Genomic DNA, 23,476 nt, shown 5'->3' with positions numbered 1-23,476 from the left:
AACAGAGCAACAAAAAGCAATGTCGCAACAAACGCAACTGCTAAAGCATATGGCTGATCTTCTTCAAGCACAAGGAGCACCAAATTCACCACACTCACCACAAACATCAAATTCATCCAAAGCAGCACTAATGGAATCACTAGCACAGTCAATGACAGCATTCGTATACGAGCCAGAGAGCGGTCTGATATTTCAAGCGTGGTACAACAGGTTTGTGCATGTTTTCGAAAAAGAAGCAAGCTCACTCGAAGAACATGACAAAGTGGCCTTGTTATGGAGAAAAATGTCGAACCAAGTACATGAAAGATTTGCCAACTACGTATTACCAGCAAAACCTGAAGACATGACTCTAAAGGATACAGTAGAGAAACTCAAGAAACTCTTTGGTAAAACAGAAACACAAGTCTCACAAAGATACAAATGCCTTCAGCTAGCAAAATGCGACAGCGAAGATTTCAGAGAATACGCAAGCAGAGTAAACCTACAATGCGAACTATTCAAAATGAAAGAACTGAAAATCGACCAATTCAAATGTCTCATTTTCGTCTTAGGACTCAAGTCAGCAAAGGACAGCGACATAAGACTTCGCTTACTAAAGGTACTGGATGATGAAAACACTACAATGAACCTAGATCAACTAGTAGACGAAACACAACGAATTCTAGATCTCAAATCGGACAACATTCTCATTGAACATCAATCAAAAATCGTCTGTTCACTCAACAAGCACGCAAAAGACTTTAAGAAGCACAAAACACCCAATTCACCCTGTTGGTATTGCGGAGACCTTCACTACGTCAAATTTTGTCCTTTCCAGAAACATAAATGCACAACATGCAATCAAGTGGGTCATAAAAATAACTTTTGCAACATCGCTAAAACTGGTAAGAATTTCAAATCATCATCTGAAAACAACCAGAACGAATTCAAGAAATACAGCAATTCAAGGAAATCATTCAAAACTAAGGCAGTTTTCAAAACACACAACATTAATTTCCGCGACTTAAGGAAATACACAACTGTCCTAATTAACAACAATCCTGTAAAACTTCAAATTGATACTGCATCAGACATATCAATTGTATCTATCAACACATGGAAAGCTATAGGTAAGCCTGAAGCCTACGAAACTTTTGACAACGCTAGCGACGCAAACGCAAATTCAATCAAGCTCCTAGCAGAATTTCAATGTGACGTCACAATCGACAAAACATCAAAAACATTAAAATGTTATATAACAGATATCGAAAAACTCAATATCATGGGAATCGATTGGATTCAAGCATTCAATCTATGGCAGAAACCAATAACCTCATGGTGTCATCAAATAAACTTCGTTGATGAAATAGCAGAATTGAAAACGAATTATCAATCAGTTTTTGATAACAGTACCCCAGGTCTGTGCAAAACAAAAGTCAACAATCACGAAAAACCAGCAAATGACTTTATAGTGGCTTCAATATCATTCGAAGAAGACATACGTAACGAGATAAATGAAACTATGTCAGTTCTCCCAGTATCATTTAAAATGATCGTCGATGCAACAACAAAAGACACGGATTTACAAATGGTCCTCAAATACATTCAAACAGAATGGCCAGAAAGCAAGAAAAATATTAACCCATCAATTATTCAATTTTTCAACCGCAAGGAAAATCTTTCAACCTTCGATGGTTGTATTCTCTTCAATAATCGTATAGTAATCCCTAAATTATATCAGAGACAAATCTTACAACAACTTCACAGAGGACACTTATCAGCAGAACGCAGCAAAGCCATCGCCAGAAGTTATGTTTATTGGCCAAACATCGACAAACAAATTGAAGACTTTGTTCGGAAATGCAAAAATTGTCAACATGCGGCAAAAAGTCCAGTAAAAACAAATCTTTGCCCATGGCCATTAACTTCACACCCTCTTGAAAGGATACATATAGACTATGCTGGTCCAGAAAAAGGTAAATATTATCTTCTTATCATCGACTCGTATTCAAAATACCCTGTTATATACGAGACAACAACGACAACCACATATGCAACATTAAAAATGTTAAACGAATATTGTGCACTCTTCGGAAATCCTGAACAATTGGTCTCGGACAACGGAACACAGTTCTGTTCAGAACAATTTGAGAAGTGGTGCAGCAAAAAAGGCATTAAACACACAAGGACTGTTCGTTTTCATCCAAGTTCAAATGGACAAGCCGAGCGTTTCGTTGATACACTTAAACGTGCATTAAAAAAACTAGAAGGGGAAGAAACGCCTACGGAATCTCTCCAAACCTTCCTAGAAGTCTACAGATCCACACCAAATCCAAATGCACCAGAAGGTAAGTCTCCAGCAGAATCCTTCATCGGAAGAAAAATGAGAACGGTCTTCGACGTTCTAAGGAAGCAACAATCGCCTGAGTATAACGTCAATCACAAAATGGAACAGCAGTACAATACCAAACACGGTACCAAAAACAGAGAGTTTAGCAACGGAGAATTGGTCTATGCCAGAAACTTCAAAGGAAACAAAAGTTACTGGACAACAGGCGAAATAGTCGAGCGTAAAGGGAAAGTCATTTACAACACTCTAATCGACGTTGGGGACAGGAAAATTCTAGTACGAGCTCATACTGATCAACTTCGACATAGAGAATCGGTAGAGTCAAGCAGTCAAGAACGACAAAAACTACCATTGGACGTACTACTTAAAGAATTCGAAATCGCTTTGCCTAACCATCAAGAACATTTTGCAACTCCAACAGGTTCACCAAACTGGACACCTCAAAGAATAACAAGTCGCAGACAACCAGTCGAACCTATTTCAAGATCACCTTCTCATCTTAAGGAGGGAGATGTTGGGGCAACCCACATTAACAATATGGCATCTCATGTCGCAACATCCTATACGGCAACGCCCACATAATAGGACGCCGTGCTACCGCCATTTTAGCTTGCTCAGTCTTGTTTTGTCTGTCACTCGAGTCTGACTCACTACATTGTAACTTCTTCATTCCTTTCAAATTAGTAGCTGTGAACGCTCATCATCCAATAAATCTTTACACCTTTAGTATTAACAAACATTGGCTTTTATTTCAACCATAAAAGCACAACAAAACATTTTTTAATATAATCCTTATCGAAGTCATAATATGGACTACACAGCAATGTTATTTGGATCATAGTTGGTATGAAAACATAATATTTTTCACAATTTGAGCTTGAACTGTGTTTTTTAATCTTATTGGTTTTTGTTTTTAATGCTATTATTCCTCTAATGTTCCTACATTTACACTAATTAATGAAGATAAAACAAACTCCAATCAGACACATCGGTCTTCTATCTATACTCTCAAAGTTGTTCGAAACAAGATATAAGATATGAAAACTTATTGTTATTTTCATCACAATATATGAAAGATTCAATAAATTAAACAAATATTTAAAAAATCCAATCAGAATCTGTGACTTGTCTGTTAATGTCCATTTTACTTGTTTTGGTTCATTAAAAGTTGAGTCGAAATTGAAATTCCTTCCTGAGCTTCTAAGTACCCTTCAACTTAAAGAGATCACTCCCCAAACCCCCACCATGCACATGCCTTTTAGAAAACTTTCCACTCCCTATCTTAAACAAAATATCTATTGATTTTTTATAGACGGTTTTATATAATTATTGTTATGTTTTATTAATTCAAAAACTTTACATAACACATTTATTTATTTTTTATTAATTATATAATTGAGTAGTAAAAATAGTAAATTTTAAATATTTCAAACTAATTATACGTAAATATATATATATATGTATATGCAATTTTTGGAGATGTGTAGGCATGTAAAAATGTTTAAATGCATTTACAAAAGATATCTTAAATTATACAAATATATATGTATGTATGTGTATATAAAAAATCCTGTAAATAAAATTTCTTCTCTTCCAAAACGAATACAATTTTTAATGAGTTAACAAATATTTTTTATTAAATTTAGAATTTTGTTTTATTAATTTACAAACATAGGAGATTTTGTTTCAAAATCTTTTGGCAATCAAATAAATTTTTCTATAAAAAAATATTTTTTAGTTTTTTTTTTAGACAAGATCATGATTCGTTGTTTTGAACAAAAGTAGATTGATAGAAGAATAAAATAGAAAATAAAGTCGGGTTTATGCTTATAGGTAAGTATATATATTATATCAATGTGTTCTCTAACTTTACACGTATATTTAGAGATTTTGCTTTAGTATTAATCTTTTGTAATACAATGACTATTTTGTTAACTGTTTTTTGTTTTGTATTACAATTTATGTTCAGCTGATTTTATCACTGTTTTTTAATGATTACTGATATTTTATAAGAGAATATTTTACTAATTTACGTTTTAGTTTTTTATGAGATGTACAAAATTTGTTATATTAATAGGTTCCTTTCTTTATTTTTAAGAAGTCTTGTACGATTAAATGCAAAAATGGCATGAACAAAATAGACATAGATAATCAAAATAGATTTGTAATGGAGAAAATGGAAAACTTTGTTTTTATGCACCCAGAAAGCTGCCAAAGATATAGACAGAAATATACAAGTAGTTACAATTCTGTCGGATTCGAAAATTTTCTTTTTTTTATATAATTTTAATCTGGAATTAACTTACCATTTGATGTATAATATAGAGATCGAATAAAATCTGTACCATTTGAATGGGTAACGACAAATTCTTAGCCATATATTTTTATATGTACTTGATCATTGTTATGTTCTAAAATACTTATGTAAACAAAAGAAACTTTACCTATTCAAATACGATACTTGATTGCAGATAACCAATACGCCAACTCTAACAAAGAGATACGCCAGTAAGTTAGTATGAAATTGACAATATTGACAAAGAACGCCATAGTTCTTTGTCTTACAACTTCTTAATGTAGTGGGTATACGTAATAGGAGTTATTTTTATAACCTGCTCGAAAAATAGATTCAACAATCAAATTGATTATGGAGAATACTCCTAACCAGTTTAGTTAAAACACGTAAAAAAGCAGTTAAGTTCAGCTGGGCCGAACTTTTAATACCCTTCACCATTTCGAAAGAAACTGAAAAGTTTTAAAACAACCCAAAACCCCACTTAAATGAAAACCGTTATATGGGGGCTATACGAAGACATGGGGCTGTATACGATTTTTTTTTTTTGTCATAGGCTGTAGTGCCCATTGTGAACTTCAAATACGAAATTTGTTACAATTACGGCGAATAATGTCGCAAAAATTATGAAAATCGGGAGGTGCCGTCATATGGAGGCTATACAAAGACGTGGACCTGCACTGACAATTTTCTGTCTTAGGTTGTAGTACCCATTAGGATCTTCCAGTGCGAAATTTGAAAAAGTTCCACTGAATAATTTTGCTGAAATCGTCGAAATACCGACTATCGGGAGGTACCATTATATGGGGGCTATACGAGGACTTGAACCTGCATACAAAAATGTTTGTCATAGGCTAACCATTACGAACTGCAAATACGAATTTTTAATAATTCCGTTAAATAATGTCGCTAAAATCATGAAAATACCGAATATCGGGAGGTACCGTTATATCAGGGCTATACAAAAACATGGACCAACATGACAGATTTACGAACTTAACCTGCCTATTGGTAAACTATGCATGTATGCAAAAATTTAGCCTTCTATCTCAATTTGTTTGAAAGATAGCGTGATTACAACAGACAGACGGACATCGCTAGATCGTCTTAGAATTTTACGCTGATCCAGAATATATATACTTTGTAGGGTCTATTATGAAAATTTCGAGGAGTTACAAACGGGGTGACCATAGAATGGTCGAGGGTTTAAAAATGAAATAAGTTTCGGTTTATCCTCGGCGCTTCCTCAGTCACTGAGAATCAGTGCCTCATTGTTTACAGGAACTATATTGAGGCACTGATTCTTTGCGACCGACGTGCGTTCAATAAGAGAATATGTTAATATCGGAGGATAAACAGAAACAAAAACTTGTTTTAATTTCTTTAAACTAAACTGGTCAGAAGTATTCACTACAATCAATTTGAATAATTAAATAATTTTTCGAACAAATCAAAATATCAATCCTTCCTATCGAAGTTGCACTGTTGCATATCCCTTATGCATAGAAAGGCATATCGACTTGCCTTTAATCCCAAAAATTAAAAATGTCAACATAACAAGAGATGAATGGAACTGGACGACTTTGGCACAATATAACATTTCGTACAATAATTGGTCTGTTCCAGAATTGCAGGAATGTAAAAGTTTTTACTAGCGATAACCGATTTTCCCTTTATGATATCGGAGAAAATTGCAAAGCTAGTAGATTCTTACAGGTTCTGGAACCGACCAAATGATTCACGTTCGTTTACTTTGAACATATCATAACTTGTCATATATGGACAATCTCTAAACTCAAATTATTTACATTTCTTATTTGATCATAAAAAACCCATTTTATAAATCATCATCACCAATTCCCTCAAATGCCTCGTTTTGCACTGAATCCTCTCGCGCCAACATTGAGTTGCGAAAGAAGACAGCGCCGTAGGAATGTTGCTTTGATATTCTAGGATTTTGTTTGCTTAAAATTCGTTGAGCTAAAAATTTAATTGGCGCCTCTGTTGAGTTGTTATCACACGGCGAGGCGGACTCCTCATCTCCGCCCAAAATCGGATCATTATAGGATTGCACGTAACTATTGGGATTTGCGTGAGGAGCAAAGGAAGACGAACATGATGATGAGGATGTAGGCGTTGGATAGGTAAACGATGAAGTCGACGATGATGATGAGCAAGTAGTCTGTTGTGAGCTGCTGCCCGTGGGTGTAGGTGCTGCTGGTTCTTTATTATTATCCTTGTAATTGAGCAATTCATTAACCATTTCCTGCAAACACACAGACATTAGCATTGCCTGTGGACTACTGATGGTAATCCATCGCAGATTCTGTTTCGACATCAAATATTCAAATGACAACTGCAGATTTGATGTCTTCTCTTTGCTGTCCGTTTGCTGGGTATTGTGTAAGGCGGTGACACGCCACACTCTCATACGGGTAACTCGAAATTTGGTTTCCAATATTTTATCCTGTTGCATAGTTCTCATGCTCAACTCTTTGTTACCTATGGCTATTAAGGCAGTTGTTTCGGGTTCCGGATAATCCACAACTGAGGCTTGGAACTGCAAACAACCATATAATGGCAGTTGTCTGGCCATATCAATGTATTCCTTATGCATACCATATTCTTGTAGCGATTTCAATTTTTTCAACACCTCCGGCGAGGCAATTATCCATTCACGCTCAATCTCGGAAATTGTTTGCATAAACAGCAGATTACAGGCAATTGGATTTTTCATTAGCACCAGATCATAGGCGGGATTCCAATAACTTTTACGTATTTGAATTTGGCACGGTTGGTTGTAAAGTCGCGACACAAACGGTGACTCAAAATCCATTAGTTTCCTCAATAACACCAACGAGTCTTTGCTTTCACGTCGCACCAGAAACAAACAGAGGTATGGCATCATATCAGCAGGCAATTGCACACAAGTTAGAGCCTTTCGCAATAATGCTGTTGCATTGTCCGACACATAACTGTCTACCTTGAGCTGATAACCATTTGGTAGTATAACTTCAAGGCATGTACAGCGCATATATTCCTCAACGCGATTGGAGGATGAATCACCATCCTCGGTGCCATAACCAAAATACTCTTCGAAAATACCATCCGCCAGGGCGGTTTCCAGCTGGGCATTTAAAAAGAATTGTTGGAAGATCGGCAGCTTTGAAACACGTGCATCTTGACCCAGCAGTTGCAAATAGTGCTCCAAGGATTGACGACGACTTTCAACTTGTGAGTTGGTTAATGGCAAAAATTTCTTTGGAGGAAACTCTGGCATAACATGGCCAATGGGCAACAGCTGCCTTCGCAATTGTTCGTTCAGAGCATGCAACTGTTTGTAGCGTAGGCAGGCATGAAAAGTACCATTAATATAAATGTTATAACTTGTGTAGGTAGTACCAGTCGTTTCGGAATATAATTCCTGTGTATCAGGAATAGAGAAATGCATTTCTATCACAAAAACAAAGTGGATTTTAGGTATCCAATTTCAAGTGTATATGATTGACTGAATGTTTACTTTATTGCACATATTTCGATTTTATTGTGTATTTACTCTTTTCACAATTGTGTTCTCTTTTATTTGGTTCCGGTACCGATGATACAACAATACCCAAAATCGTTACTAATTGTGTAGATTTATAGATGAATGTATTTTATTTGGTTTCTTGCAAAAATTAATTTACGTGGGCTACACTTCACTTCTCTAATTAGTCATTTACGACGATACGAATATGAAGACAGACAAAGAATTGTCGATAAAAATTAGCAACAAAGTGAATCTGTCTGCTTGGGTAAAACAAAGCCAAACAATTTTTACAGCTGCGATGTATCATCTAAATCATTCGGCGGTGATTTGCAATTGTTTTCGGCGGCTTGGATTAGCTGAGAAAAAGATTAATATATTTATAATTTAAATGGATTTTCATAAACATATATTTTTATAAAAACATATATTAATCTTATGGCAATCGGCTTGTTTCTAATCTTGTTTAGATGTTCTACTTTTTCACTCCAATATGACTTCTAGGAATGGTTCATACCTACTATGGCCATAAAACATGGTCGGCAATGGAGATGTTGAACTAATTTTTTTCCGAATTGTCAAAACAGTTACTAATAAATTAATTAATTAAAGCTAATTTATTTGGACCGTACTCAGTTATAAACGTTCCAAATAGGAAGAGCAAAATGAGTGAGACGCAAAAGAATAAATGTACAAAACAAAATGACCAACAACAATTTGTTTACGAATGGGTGTAAGGCATAATGACCAACTGCTAGCTTGTTTACGAATGAGACATGGAAAAATGTATTCAGCTGTAAATAAAGTAGGGATAACTAGGTCGGTTTCTATCGTATCAGGTTAGAGTTTCGTGAAAGCTTATAAAATTGTATGTCAGATATTGAAATATTTCATGAGAAATTTTCGATTGGACAAAGAAAAATACACTTCAATACTGTTTATACCAATTTGCGATAGAGAGAAAAAAGGGCTACATATAAAATATTTTTATTTATTATTTTTATGATTTTAGCGACAGTATCTATCGGAATTATTTCAAATTTCATATTTAAAGTTCATAATGGGTACTACAGCCTATGACAAAAAAAATTTGTATGCAGCTCTACGTCTTCGTATAGCCCCCATATAACGGTACCTCCTGATATTCGGTATTTTCATGATTTAAGCGATTTTATTTACCGGAATTTTTTCAAATTTCACATTTGAACTTCGTAATTGATACTACAGCCTAATCGATACTACAGCCATATACAATTTTTGTATGAAGGTCCACGTCTTCGTATAGCCCCCATATAAAGGTAGCTCCCGATTTGATGATTTCAGCAACATTATTCACCGGAATCGTTTCAAATTTCGTATTGGAAACTCCTAACGGGTACTAGAACATTGCCTATGCCGGTCCACGTCGTCGTTTAGACCCTAATATGACGGCTACATTTTTTATTTTTAAGATTTTAACAGAATTTTTAACGGATTTTTTTTTTTGAAAATTGCCAAATTCGTTCAAAATGGTGGGGTATTCAAAGTCCAACCCGGCCGAACTTACAGCTTTTTTGGTTGTTAAGTTTTGTATCTCTCCTCCGGAATGGGTACTAAAATTATTTCTCAAAAGTTATAAATGCGCAAAAATTGGTTTATAATATTAGGGTTACAAGTTTTTAAAAGTAATCACATTTTAACACCATTCTCCCACAAAAGAGCTTTTTAAAGAACACTCGAATTTTATCGTGAACTGCAAAAATGCCGATTAGTTCGGGTTTGCCTAAGTATTTATTAACTTCATGCCGTAGTTCCATTAACCGCATCGGTACTTTTCCGCTGGATAACCAACGTATCACGGTATGGAAAAGAAGATATGAATGAAGACTATCCATTTCTGAATGAAGAATACACATTTCTTGTCCTGATGTAATTTACAATATATAAGCTGTATTTAGCAAACTTTTTAAATCATCGGGTAATGCATTTGCAACCAGTGGTTCTCTGTATTTGATGTTACCTTGTAATAATAATATCACGATTATATATAACAAATGTCCCATGTTGTCTCGCAAACCAGCGAATCTAGCCATCAATACCACGATAGCGGCGTAAAGATGCATACTAAACATTTAATATTTCATACAGGCCATCTGTAGTAATATTAATCGATATTCACTCAGATCGCTTAAGCAGGTTAGCTGTATGTAAATGAAGAGGTCAGGATTTTATCATTTCATTCTCATTCAATATAAATGCATAAACATATTTTTGTCACAAATGTAGCTATATTACGGTATCAACTAACATTCTTATTTCTATGACATAGGTAATTATTTACATATCAGCGAAGAAGCTATTTCCCAAACTACAGTCATCATCAGCATCCAATTCTTCAGAAAATTCGCTGAAGAATTTCCCTTTTGTGTTTGAATTCCATGATGAGGTGCAATCTTCCACATTATTTACATCTTTAATTTCTGGTTGGAAATGATCGTAGGAACAATTTGTGTATGGTGGATAAGACTTTTCTATGAATTGCGTTGTAGGTTTGATGTTGTAATTATCAGCAAAAAAATTGAATATCTCTTCCTTTGTGGTAAACGAATTAAATTCCAGGCGTTCTTTGCGTTTCAAATGTGCACCCCACATGAATGTAAGATGATGATGAAACGTCAGGAAATGTAAATTCTCCCCCGCCTGCAAGTATATTTGGAAGTTTTTTAGTTTAAATGTCCGTAGTAAAATACTATGTCTGAAAAATACTTACCTCTGCAGCAATATCCAACCAATCCTGTACACACTCTATTGGTGTAACTGTTGCATTCTTGTATTTCATATTAAACAGAGCAGGATTTGACAGCAGTCCTCGTGCCACCATAACACCATCTGCACCGGTTTGTTTATGCAGCGTACAAGCATCATCCCAGGTTTTAACACTTCCATTGGCAATCAAGGGTATATTCAGAGCATCTTTAATATCTCGTATTGCTTCCACATTCAAGGGTTCCGATGTTTTTTGCCACATAGTCCTTCCATGTAAACTTATAAATGTAGCACCACACATTTCCAATTGACGGGCAAATTCCACTGTTGTTCTACTTGAAGCGTGCTGCAACAGACGTATCTTTACGGATATACTTATGTGTTCGTTTAATGTCCGTCGTGTGGTACTAATAATATCCTTTACTAGCTCAGGATTCTTCAAGAGACCGCAACCGTAACCTTTGGCTATGGCCCAGGACTGTGGGCAACCGCAATTTAAGTCCACGCCTATGAATTGTATGTGTTAAAAATTGTTTTTCTTCAAAAGAGTTAGAGCAAAAAATTATTTTCTATTACCATCTACATATGGATAAACAAGCTGTGCAGCGTTTACAAATTCATTTGCATCTTTGGCGGCAAACTGAGCTATCACCGGTATATCATCTTCAGCTGTTGTGAATTCATTTTGTCGAGCCTTCTCGCTTCTTGTGAATGAATCTGCTATAATCATGGGTGTAAATCTCAATTGCACCTAGTTTGATAAAATCCATTTATTTGGACACATTCAAAGAATAAGACCAGATATACAAAACTTACACCATGCTTTTTTAGCAATCGCCTGAATTCCAATTTGCTATATCTGACCATAGGTGCCGCCACACGCAGAAAACCGTCCGAAGACTTTCCACCATTTAACAGCTCCAATATGTCACAGCGTTCCCGATCCATTCAGTGCTCCTTTTGTGTTCTTATGGGAATTTGAATGATTTGGACAACTTTCGTCGCACACGAGTCAAGGTAAACAGGCGAATTTCATTGTTTATGTTTTATAAGGCGAATTTAAGTGGCCAAGTATGACCAGCATATTAGGTGTGTCTGATTATAAATGATGATATAGCACGATCGTATTACAAAAATATAGAGAATATATGTATACAAAATATTTTAGAATATAATTGGTTTTATTTTAGAAGAGCACATGACACAATTACAGAAGGTAGAACAAAGCTACCCCATAAAAACATTTTTTTCTTTTGGTGCCCCTATTCTGTCAAAATATATAAACTGTTTGAATATGTATGTACTGTCTTGAACTAAAATGAAAATAGATTTAATGCAACAAAAATGCATAATTTCCACTTTAACGGGCAACAAAGTGTATTATTTTGGGATGAAACAACATTGCCCCTCTATCTTGGATTCAATTTTGTGGATAAACCCCAATTTCATTCGAAATTTGGGGGGTTTCCCCAGTATAGTAAGTTTGTGAAAACAAGTAAAATAAATAAAACCAATTGTTGCATGTTTAAAAATATATTCGATACTATAAGACTACGGTACAGTGCTGCAGTTTTCCTTATTTCTTCGAAGTTGAGATACCTTTCTTATTGAGCCATGGAAGAACCTACATAGTATTATGTAAGGAGATTTCTTAATTATTTATCGTTACAAACTAACATCTGTATCCAAATGTACACAAGCGAAAGATAAATTAAATACCTGTAATTTCTTCCAAAATATGATCTTAACCGTTTTATAATTAAATTCCATGCCAAAACTGAATTTTAAATAGCTTGTAGCCATACCATGAGTAAATGTGTAAGTACATAAGAAGCTTGAAGTCATGGCTAGGCATGTCTTGTGACATTTCATAAAGGGGTTACAGAACCGCACTAAAATCCTGCTGTCGTTTTAAATTATAATTTGACATTAATATGCCTGCAGGGTGAGATGAAAAAACTGCAACCAACTTCAGACTTGTCCGACAGTGACAGCTCATTATATTGTTTACAAGCGTACAAAAGCATTTTGGTGAGAATTTTCCAGAAAAAAGTTATTCGTGATGGAATTCAAGCGTGATTCAACAATTTTACCATGGATAACAATTATAGTAGAAGAATACAAGTAGTCGCATCGACACAGCTGCTGGGACAATGAACTGTCAAATCTATCTGGAAATTTAAATATTTGAATGAAAAGTTATTCAAATTAGTTAAAATTGTCTAAAAATGCATATCATAACAACCTCATAACAAAATCTACTTATATTTCAAAAACCCATTTAAATTTTTTTGACATATCAATGCTCCCAAGCGTTGATGCATCTACCTGTATTCTTCTGCCATGATATACCCATATTCTTATACCATGGTAACAATCATATAATTACATGTGTTTTACTTCTGTGATGAAAAACGTCGACCGAGTACGTCGAATTTTAGGTTACGTTGTTATTTATTGTACCCATTGTATATAAAACAGCGCTTGTGAACATTGATATGTCAAATATATCAATAATAGAGGGAAAATGTCAACAACGCCCTAAACTACTAAAAATCCTGATAATGAAGGTTAATCTGAATAGACATTGTCATGTAAACGTCGCCACGTGAAAAGGGCACTTCGAATGCGTTTCCCTCTAATCGGTTATCGATTTTTTATTCGCACTCATAAAAAGTGACGCCGTTATGATTTTCACAGACTTCGTTGACAATTCGTATTTAACGAAGATTACAAGCCATTCAGACGACGCGCGTTCCTACAGTCGAAGTGCGGTAAAAATATTTTTGCAAGGTGTAAATTGTAAAATATCAATTGTTTGATTTATTCCATACAAAGCACCGAAAAAAAAGGCTTAGAATTATACAGAAGAAGTAAATATATATAAGGACGCTGCGTTATTAACGTCTTAATCGGTTTGCAAAAATATTGGCTGTAATGGTGTACAGTTTAATGCAATAGCGGCGTGGTGGTATGTATATAAAAACGATTGTCTAAGAATTAATATCGCGAAAACTTAAATGAAAAAAACTTGGAAATTTGTCGGCTCCGATTGGCGTGAAGTGCTTTTAATGTTACTTTCATCTCATATTCAGTTGTGTAATGTTTGCAAAAATGGCGGCTTGATGTTAAATCGGTCCGAACTTTGTAAATTTAACAAATTCCACCATTTCGAGGAATCATTAAGAAGTAGCTGGATTTTCATAGTTTTAACCATAATTATTGCATAGTTCTTATGTACCTCCTATGGCTGCTGTATTTGCGGCGTATTGAGCGTGTTGCTTTGTTTGGTTTTTTTTGTCGGCATTTCTACATTGTTTTTCGCGTTTGTGCATTTGTTTGCACACGCACACAAACATATGCATATACAATGCAGATACAGTTTTCCCGCTCACTTGGAAGTTTGCATGGGAATTTGTTTGTGTGTATATGTGCTCTTTGAGTATCTCTCTCGCTCTTTCTCTCTTGGTCGTTTTGTATGGAAACCATTCTTAAGCTGTACCTAAAGGACGCCTCCTGTTCCTTTGAGCTACCTTTGATCCTTTTTCGAAACACAGCAGCTGCAATTTTTGTAATTTCCTTTAGATTGGCTTAGTTGATTCTTGTGTTCGCCATTGAAAGGTTGTGTGTTTTTATTATATGTTGTAATTTTATTTATCTTTAATTCTCTTATCTTTTCAGGATGCGTTTATAATATTCTAAGGACATATAAACAAGCAAATTCGACAGCAGCACTTGAAAATAATTTGTAACATTATTTTATTAAAATCGTTTGTACATTTAACGTCTAAGGAGATAACACAAATTTTATTACTCAACGCATTCCTAGATTTTTTACTGCACTTCATACCAAATTAAAAATGGAGAATGGAAGCAATGCCTCGGGTAGTGGTGGTGGCGGTGGTGGTATATCCATCGAAAAGATGTACCAAAAGAAATCACAATTGGAGCATATTCTTTTGAGACCCGATACATACATTGGTTCTGTTGAACATACCAAGGAATTGATGTGGGTGTATAATGAAGAAAAGAATCGTATGGTCCAACGAGAAATATCATTTGTTCCTGGTCTCTACAAAATTTTCGATGAAATCTTGGTAAATGCCGCCGACAACAAGCAAAGGGACAAGTCCATGAGTGCAATTAAAATTGATATCGAAGCCGAAAAGAATACAATTTCGATATGGAACAATGGCCAGGGTATACCGGTAACAATGCACAAAGAGGAAAAAATGTATGTGCCAACTATGATTTTTGGTCATTTGTTGACCTCTTCGAACTACAATGACGATGAGAAAAAAGTTACCGGTGGTCGTAATGGCTATGGTGCGAAGTTGTGTAACATATTTTCCACCATGTTTACCGTGGAAACGGCTTCGAAACAGTTCAAACGCTCCTTCAAACAAACTTGGGCGGCAAACATGACAAAAACCACAGATCCCAAGATTAAAGAATTTGCCGGTACAGATTATACAAAAATTACATTCTGCCCTGATTTGGCCAAATTCAAAATGGATCGTTTGGATGAAGACATTGTTGCCTTGATGTCCAGAAGAGCCTTTGATGTGGCGGCTTCCACGAAAGGCATTGCCGTATATTTGAATGGAAAAAAATTGGCTGTAAAGAATTTCAAAGATTATATCGATCTCTATGTCAAAGGTGAAGATGACTCCGCCGGTCAGCCCGTTAAAATTGTCTACGAACAGTGTGGAGAACGTTGGGAGATTGCCTGTTGTCCATCGGATCGTGGTTTCCAACAAGTTTCGTTTGTCAACTCAATTGCCACAACTAAGGGTGGTCGTCATGTCGATCATGTGGTGGACAATATTATCAAACAACTACTGGAAGTTTTGAAAAAGAAAAATAAAGGTGGCATCAACATTAAACCCTTTCAAGTTCGTAATCATATGTGGATTTTTGTCAATTGTTTAATTGAAAATCCCACATTCGATTCGCAAACCAAGGAAAACATGACACTTCAAGCCAAAGGTTTCGGCTCCAAATGTAATATATCAGAGAAATTCATTGGAAGCGTTTCCAAGTCCGGCATCGTTGAATCCGTATTGTCATGGGCCAAATTTAAAGCCCAAAATGATATTGCCAAAACCGGTGGTAAGAAGTCTTCAAAAATCAAGGGTATACCCAAGTTGGAGGATGCCAACGAAGCTGGCACGAAAAATTCCTACATGTGTACTCTAATTCTCACTGAGGGTGACTCAGCCAAATCTCTGGCTGTGTCTGGTCTTGGTGTTATTGGTCGTAATTTTTATGGTGTATTTCCATTGCGTGGTAAATTGTTGAATGTTCGTGAGGCCACGTTCAAACAATTAGCTGAAAATGCTGAAATCAACAATCTGTGTAAAATCATTGGCCTGCAATATAAAAAGAAATATCTTACCATGGATGATATCAAGACCCTACGTTATGGCAAGGTAATGATAATGACAGATCAGGATCAGGACGGTTCCCACATTAAAGGTTTGCTCATCAACTTTATACACACAAATTGGCCCGAACTGCTCCGGTTGCCATTTTTGGAGGAATTTATTACACCCATTGTTAAAGCCACAAAGAAGAACGAGGAACTCTCATTCTACTCACTGCCTGAGTTCGAGGAATGGAAGAACGATACACCCAATCACAATACCTACAATATCAAATACTACAAAGGTTTTTATTTTTTGGTGTTACAGAAATAGGAAGACAAACTAATGAATATTTTCTATACATCTGTCTATTTCAGGTTTGGGTACCTCCACATCGAAGGAGGCTAAAGAATATTTCCAAGATATGGAACGTCATCGAATTCTCTTTAAATACGATGGCTCCAAAGATGATGACAGTATTGTAATGGCATTCTCTAAGAAACACATTGAGTCGCGTAAAGAATGGCTTACTGCCCATATGGACGAAGTCAAGCGACGAAAAACTCTTGGATTACCGGAACGATATCTCTACACGAAAGGCACAAAAGCTGTGACATATGCCGATTTCATTAATTTGGAATTGGTATTGTTCTCAAATGCCGACAATGTACGTTCCATACCATGTTTGGTGGATGGCTTCAAACCCGGCCAGCGTAAAGTTATGTTCACCTGCTTCAAACGTAATGACAAACGTGAAGTTAAGGTTGCCCAGCTTTCTGGTTCGGTTGCTGAAATGTCTGCCTACCATCACGGTGAGGTATCCCTGCAAATGACCATTGTTAATTTGGCCCAAAACTATGTGGGTTCGAATAATATCAATTTGCTAGAGCCTAGAGGTCAATTCGGTACTCGTTTAACGGGTGGCAAGGATTGTGCTAGCGCTCGTTATATTTTCACAATAATGTCACCACTGGCCCGTCTCATATTCCATCCCATGGATGATCCTCTCTTGGCCTATGAGGTAGATGATGGTCAAAAGATTGAACCCCAGTGGTATATACCCATTATACCAATGGTCTTGGTAAACGGTGCTGATGGTATTGGTACCGGTTGGTCAACTAAAATCTACAATCACAATCCAAGGGATATAATGAGGAATATACGACGCATGTTGGCCGGCGAGGAACCTCAAGTAATGCATCCATGGTGAGTGGAAAATCTTAATTGATTTTATGTTTCGTTTTAATACATGGCAATACTTTCGTTTAGGTATAAGAATTTCCGCGGTACAATTGAATATATCTCAGATGGCCGCTACATCAGTTCGGGTAATATACAAATTGTTCAAGGAGATAAAATTGAAATATCAGAGTTGCCTGTTGGAACATGGACCCAAACCTATAAAGAAAATGTTTTGGAGCCCTTGGCTAATGGTTCGGAAAAGGTTAAACCGATTATTTCGGATTATCGTGAATATCACACCGACACGACAGTACGTTTCGTCATAACCTTGGCTCCCGGAGAATTCGATCGTCTTAATGAAGAACCCGGTGGTTTCCATCGTGTTTTCAAGCTGACTTCTTCTATGTCCACAAATCAAATGCATGCATTTGATGAACTCAACTGTTTAAGGCGTTATCCAACATCGGTGGATATACTAAGATCCTTCTATCCCCTGCGTTTAGATTACTATCAGAAGCGTAAAGATTATTTGGTCGGTATGTTGACGGCGCAGGCTGATCGCCTCACTGATCAGGCTCGTTTCATTTTGGAGAAGTGTGAACGTACGCTGGTGGTTGAAAACAAGAAACGTAAAGCAATGATTGATGAACTGATCAAGCGTGGTTATCGTCCCGATCCAGTCAAGGAATGGCAAAGACGCATCAATATGCAAGAGGAGGAGGAGCCTGAAGACGAGGAAGAAGGCGAAGAAGAGGAGGCTGCGTCCACATCGGTAGTAAAGAAGGAGAAGAAAACAGCTGCAGATCCTGAAAAAGCATTCCAAAAACTTACCGATGTCAAGAAATTCGATTATCTTTTGGGTATGTCCATGTGGATGTTGACAGAAGAACGTAAGAATGAACTGTTAAAACAACGCGATCAGAAACTTGCTGAATTGGCTGCCCTTAAAGAGAAGACCATACAAATGCTGTGGTTGGATGATCTCGATGAACTGGAAAAGAAATTAGATGAAGTTGAAGAAAAGGAACGTCTGGATGAGTTGGGTATTAACAAGAAACAGGCTAAGGCACTGGCCAAGAATAAGGCAGCCGCGGCTGCAGCTACTAAGAAACGTGGTGGAGACAAAGGTGGAGCAGATGTTTTCCCCGATCCACAAGGTGTTAAGGTAGAATTCAAAGTAACGGAGGAAATATTGAAGAAAGTAGCAGCAGCAGCCGCAGCCACTACCAAAGTTAAAAAGGAAAAGGTAGATAAGAAGGCAGCTGGCAAGGATCCAGCCGCCATAAAGGAAGAAGGCGATGAGTTTGATAATTTGGTAGAGTCTGGTGGCGTCGCCAAGGCAGCAAAAGTTAAAAAGGAGCCTGGTACCGCAGCAGCACCCAAAAGGGGACGCAAAAAGAAAGATGAAACTGGTGATGGAATGAAACAGTCCACGTTAAATTTCAAGGCCAAGGGTGTAAGTAATTCAGTGATGTCTCCATGAATATTGACAACTATTTGTTTTCTGTTTTAGCGAAAGAAAAAGGCCGGAAGCTCAGATGAGGAAGACGACCTAAACTTGTCTGGCAGTGATGTTGAAATGAGCGTGGCGGCCGTGGCTCCCCGTGCCGATCGTCCCGGTCGACGAGCAGCCACCAACAAAAAGATCAACTACTCTGGTCTTTTAGATTCTGAGGAGGAACAGAGCAGCGAGGGTGAAATGGTTTTCAAAGAAAACGATGCCGTCAAAGAGTCCTCCAATACAGTGGCCAAAATATCAGACGCTGAAAACAGTGACTTTGATGATTTCCAACCAGAAGAAGATACACCGGTTAAAAAGAAAAAGCCTGCAGCAGCAGTCAAGCGACCGCGCAAGAAGGCCAACTTATCCAGTCCGGATAGTGATTCTGATAAAAAGGTATGTAGAGTATTTTCCAATAAATTGTGAATTTAATTGCATATTTCATGATTGCTTCATGTTTCGTTATAGACAAAGAAGAAAAAGAAACGTATTGTGGCCAGCGATAGCGAAGATGATGATGATGATGATTCAGATTTTGAGGCTTAATTTAGTAGTCTTTATGGTAAAATATAGACTACATTTTAGTTTTAAATATACACACACATACATATACAAATGGGAAATGTTTTTCCAAAAAAAAAATATATTGTATTCACACCAACCAATTTACATTCTACAAAAAGAAAAAACTGTTACATTAACACCCGCGCCCCCTTTTACCCATCTATTTTTCAATTTACAAGTTTTAATTTTGTCCTAAATGTTTTTATTTAAACACCTTGTTTATTTGTTTTGTACACACAATTCGGAGTTTTTTTTCCAACTAACCAATATCCATTCATCGTCGTGTCCACTTAAAATATTTTATTTCTATTGATGTGTTTCCTACTGTGAATTGGATAACCACTACATGACCTCTTATTTTTATTACTATGAAAAAGCGAAACTTTTTTCAACCTAACATTAAGGTGTTTATGTTTAAATTATTTTAATATTTCAAGCAAAACAAAGAACCCCTCATTAAAAATGTCTTTATTTTTAATAAAATTTGTCCCCCATTCTATTATAATTAGTTATTTGTAAATACATTTTTTTTATAATCTCAAACATTTATTTTGTTTTAGCCTACAAGATTCCTAAAACACATATTTCACAGTAATATTATTATATACGCAAAATAAAATACAATTTTAAAAAAGGAAAAAACAAAAAACTTATTCAATAACGAAATGTAATGGTGGTCGCCTGATGATGATGTACTGATATATGTGGGCAGCTGTACTCTGGTTTTATTATGAATCGCTCCATAACTTACTCTTGAATACAGTTGGGGAGATATATTAATTTGGCCTGTAACTCTTCAGTCCGTAGAAATTTAAACGAATTTAGTAGTTGGGCTAAATTTTCCCAGATGTGCTTTTTTTTGAAGTTTTTGATTCACGTTCCTGGACTCCGACAAGTCCAACTGTTGTTCAAACCGAATTCGTTAGAATTTGAAGTGACTTCACTGGATTCTACTATTTCTTTCTAATGACATAAAAGCTTTTCATTTTTGCTTGTAGTATTTTCCTGTCAAACAAAGTAACTAGGACTCGAGTAATGCACCTAGGTGGTGGGATAAAAAAAAATATCATCAGATGCTCACTGATAAGACCATGTTTTCTGCCTCAGGCTGCAGTATCCATTACGAACTTCAAATACCAAATTTGAAACAATTCGCTAAAATAATCAATAGCGCCGGGGTACCGTTATATGGGGGCTATACGAAGACGTGGAAATGCACAAACAATTTTCTGTCATAGACTGTGGTATCCATTACGAACTTCAAATACCAAATTTGAAACATTTCCGGTGAATAATGTCGCTAAAATCATCAAAATACCCAATAACGGGAGATACCGCTATATGGGGGCTATACGAAGACGTGGACCTGTACAGACAATTTTCCGTCTTAGGCTGTAGTATTCATTTCGAATTTCAAACACCAAGTTTTAAACATTTCCGGTGAATAATGTCGCTAAAATCATCAAGAATATCGAGAGGTACCGTTTATGGGGGCTATACGAAGACGAGGACCTGCACAGACAATTGTCTGTATGAGACTGTACTATCCATTACGAACTTCAAATACCAAATTTGAAACATTTCCGGCGAATAAAGTCGATAAGATCATCAAAATACCGAAAAAGAGGGAGGAACCAATATATGGGGGCTATACCAAAACGTGGACCTGCATGACCCATTTTCAATATCAAAAGTCCTGCAGACATAATACACATTTGAGTAAAATTTTATCAACCTACCTAAAGAATAGAATAGAATTTTATGCAGATCAAGAATATATACTTTGTGGGGTCTAAAATGTATATTTCAATGTTTTACAAACGGAATGGCAAACTTAATATTCCCTCCATACTATGGTGGAGGGTAAAAAAGGAAATAAAAGACAACTTTTATCTTGCTCTGTCCTCCTTCTAGCATGGGCTTGCCAACAATTTAGTGTTAATTAGGTTGGCAGGCCTTGTTACCTTCACAAGTGTCAATTTCTGACGGGTGGTCAAGGCGTAGTATCCATGTGCTTCTCTCGGCACACAGGTGGCTTTCCTAGAAATCTGCAGGGATCCTGTCCTGACTCAGGTTTAGCGGTTCCATATCCGCAACAATTTGACGAAATGCTTGCTGCTGTTTAGAAATGGTGTTGTTAATTAAGACCAGTATGCTGGCGAACATAAACAGTGAACTGAACGGACCGGTGACTATATATGTCGATAGACTATGGGCCCTGAAAGCGTTAAATTCGTTTGCTATTAAATCCATGTTGGGTCCTAAGCCATTGCAACATCTCTGGCAATGAATCTGCATATGAATTGGTAAGATGTGGATCTCGAGTCAATTGATTTTGGACCCTTATGCCACTCATTCCGAGTGATACATGGACATTATTCCGGGAGATGTCCATAAATTTGGCTAAATGGAAGGGGATGCAATGTCTCTAAGAAAATTGGCCCTATGGTCTCGGACAAAAGATTAAGGTATCTTATATCCAAGACGAAATCAGACCTAGAACTGGTGGTGGGATTATTCACAGGTCACCATAACATAAGGGTCATGACTTCTAACTGGAATGGCGACTTCTATTACTATAGGGATTGTGAAGACAAGGAGGAAACTTTGCCATTGTCAGACTCTTTTTGGTATTAGACATAGGCTCATGGGGAAGGAAGTTCTGCACGATTTGTTTTCATTCTCCGAAACTGAGCCAGCAGTCACTCCTCCGTTAACCAGAAGGCTAAAGTGGCTAAAGACGACACACAAGTCTCTTCGTGGATCGGACATTATTTCTATAATTTTGTGTCACCTTTTTTCTTTAATTTAAGGATGAAAACGATGGACCAGCAGGTCTCCCAGTGGAATGGTTGTTAACGCATCCTTTAACCTGATCTAACAAGACCTTCCACAAGTCTTAGTTTTTGAGGGGACTGGGGTCGAGCTAAACCTGATATTGGTTGAGGCGCCCAGGTATCAACGAAACTCTATTAGAATAAAGACGCAGCAAAGCTGAAACACTGATGGGCTCTAAGTCACATAACACCCCAGCGGTAGATGATGGGGACGCCAGGGAAGTTTTTTAATTTTAAGGGAGCCGAAAAATCGCCAAGTCACTCATAGAATCGCTGGTTTAAGCCGAGACTCTCTCTGACCACTCAGCGATTGCTTATTTAATTCGCAGCTCACCTAAGGCGAATATGTGTGCTGAAGAATCTTCTGAAACTGAAACAGGATTATGTATTTATCATTAACGTAGCTCTACTTCTGTCTCTGTAGAAGCTCTGCATTGTGTCGTTATTTCAGGAATAGTTCGAAAAAAGACAGCAAAAAATCCTGACCGCAATTGTGCCATAACCTGAGCTCAGATTTGCCCGATAAATAAAAAGTAAAAGATAACGGGCGTATCAGGGAGGTCGGATTGCTTGAAGATGTTACTGAAGTCTGGGGAAAAATCGCAGGCCAAGAAGAAAAAAACAGCAGAAGCAAATTTTGACCCATTACCGGCGAAGCGCTTTCTTGAGGTGATCGACACTTTGATATTTTTTTAGTGCCAACCTTGCTTTCCAAAATTCTACAGACAAAATTGTCCAACGGATTGGTATCCGGAGATTTTGGTGGACATTGTGCGCTGAAAATTAAGCGAGGGACCTCATTTTGTAAACATTCTTGGGTGGCGCGCGCTGAGTCCTGTTGAAATGTCCAAGGTCTGCGGCCAAAATGTTTGCGTACCCAAGGCTTAAATACACCCTCCAGAATATTTTCGCGATAATATTCGGCATTTATTCTGATGCCACGGTCGATTAATACGAGCGGAGAGCAACCATCGGCTGTTATGGCGGCCCACACCATCACTATGGCCGGCGTTTGAGTTCTGGTGGCCAACCGAAGGTGCACATTTTCAGCTGACCTCTTTGGCAAGTAAACACGATCATTTTGTTTGTTTACAAACTGCTAGACAACAAATGTTTTCTCATCGGAGAAAACT

The 23,476-nt window shown here is 36.8% G+C and overlaps 3 protein-coding genes across 3 annotated transcripts; 1 reads left to right on the top strand and 2 right to left on the bottom strand.

The window, feature by feature from the left end:
- Positions 1-3,645: 3,645 nt before the first annotated feature.
- On the bottom strand, positions 3,646-8,464 carry LOC101893783 (sorting nexin-17). The gene has a single exon (XM_059129922.1). The coding sequence runs from the start codon at positions 8,071-8,073 to the stop codon at positions 6,460-6,462; it is 1,614 nt and encodes a 537-aa protein (XP_058985905.1). The 5' UTR covers positions 8,074-8,464; the 3' UTR covers positions 3,646-6,459.
- Positions 8,465-10,393: 1,929 nt separating this feature from the next.
- LOC101896430 (tRNA-dihydrouridine(20a/20b) synthase [NAD(P)+]-like) lies at positions 10,394-11,991 on the bottom strand. The gene is made up of 4 exons (XM_005191714.3): positions 11,710-11,991; positions 11,470-11,644; positions 10,898-11,400; positions 10,394-10,827 (listed from the first exon to the last, which is right to left on the bottom strand). Exons 1-4 carry the CDS (start codon positions 11,839-11,841, stop codon positions 10,465-10,467), a joined length of 1,173 nt encoding a protein of 390 aa, XP_005191771.1. The 5' UTR covers positions 11,842-11,991; the 3' UTR covers positions 10,394-10,464.
- A 1,635-nt stretch (positions 11,992-13,626) lies between these two features.
- On the top strand, positions 13,627-20,101 carry LOC101893954 (DNA topoisomerase 2). Its single transcript, XM_005191699.4, has 6 exons — positions 13,627-13,864; positions 14,575-16,563; positions 16,637-17,465; positions 17,529-18,897; positions 18,955-19,338; positions 19,411-20,101. Exons 2-6 carry the CDS (start codon positions 14,754-14,756, stop codon positions 19,486-19,488), a joined length of 4,470 nt encoding a protein of 1,489 aa, XP_005191756.1. The 5' UTR covers positions 13,627-13,864; positions 14,575-14,753; the 3' UTR covers positions 19,489-20,101.
- The last annotated feature ends 3,375 nt before the right edge of the window (positions 20,102-23,476 follow it).

Source organism: Musca domestica, unplaced genomic scaffold (genome assembly GCF_030504385.1).
Source record: "Musca domestica strain aabys unplaced genomic scaffold, Musca_domestica.polishedcontigs.V.1.1 7, whole genome shotgun sequence".
NCBI classification, from domain to species: Eukaryota; Metazoa; Arthropoda; class Insecta; order Diptera; family Muscidae; genus Musca; species Musca domestica.
The sequence above is the reverse complement of the archived record's forward strand: the minus strand, read 5'-3'. Positions and strand labels throughout refer to the sequence as shown.

Bases quoted from the DNA above. Each gene is read 5' to 3' on its own strand.
- LOC101896430 (XM_005191714.3), bottom strand. From the start codon at position 11,841: ATGGATCGGGAACGCTGTGACATATTGGAGCTGTTAAATGGTGGAAAG. The intron at 11,645-11,709 runs GTAAGTTTTGTA...TTATCAAACTAG, and splicing joins GATTGCTAAAAAAGCATGGT to GTGCAATTGAGATTTACACC. The intron at 10,828-10,897 runs GTAAGTATTTTT...ATATACTTGCAG, and splicing joins GGTTGGATATTGCTGCAGAG to GCGGGGGAGAATTTACATTT.
- LOC101893954 (XM_005191699.4), top strand. From the start codon at position 14,754: ATGGAGAATGGAAGCAATGCCTCGGGTAGTGGTGGTGGCGGTGGTGGT. The intron at 16,564-16,636 runs GTTTTTATTTTT...TGTCTATTTCAG, and splicing joins CAATATCAAATACTACAAAG to GTTTGGGTACCTCCACATCG. The intron at 18,898-18,954 runs GTAAGTAATTCA...TTTCTGTTTTAG, and splicing joins TAAATTTCAAGGCCAAGGGT to CGAAAGAAAAAGGCCGGAAG.
- LOC101893783 (XM_059129922.1), bottom strand. From the start codon at position 8,073: ATGCATTTCTCTATTCCTGATACACAGGAATTATATTCCGAAACGACT.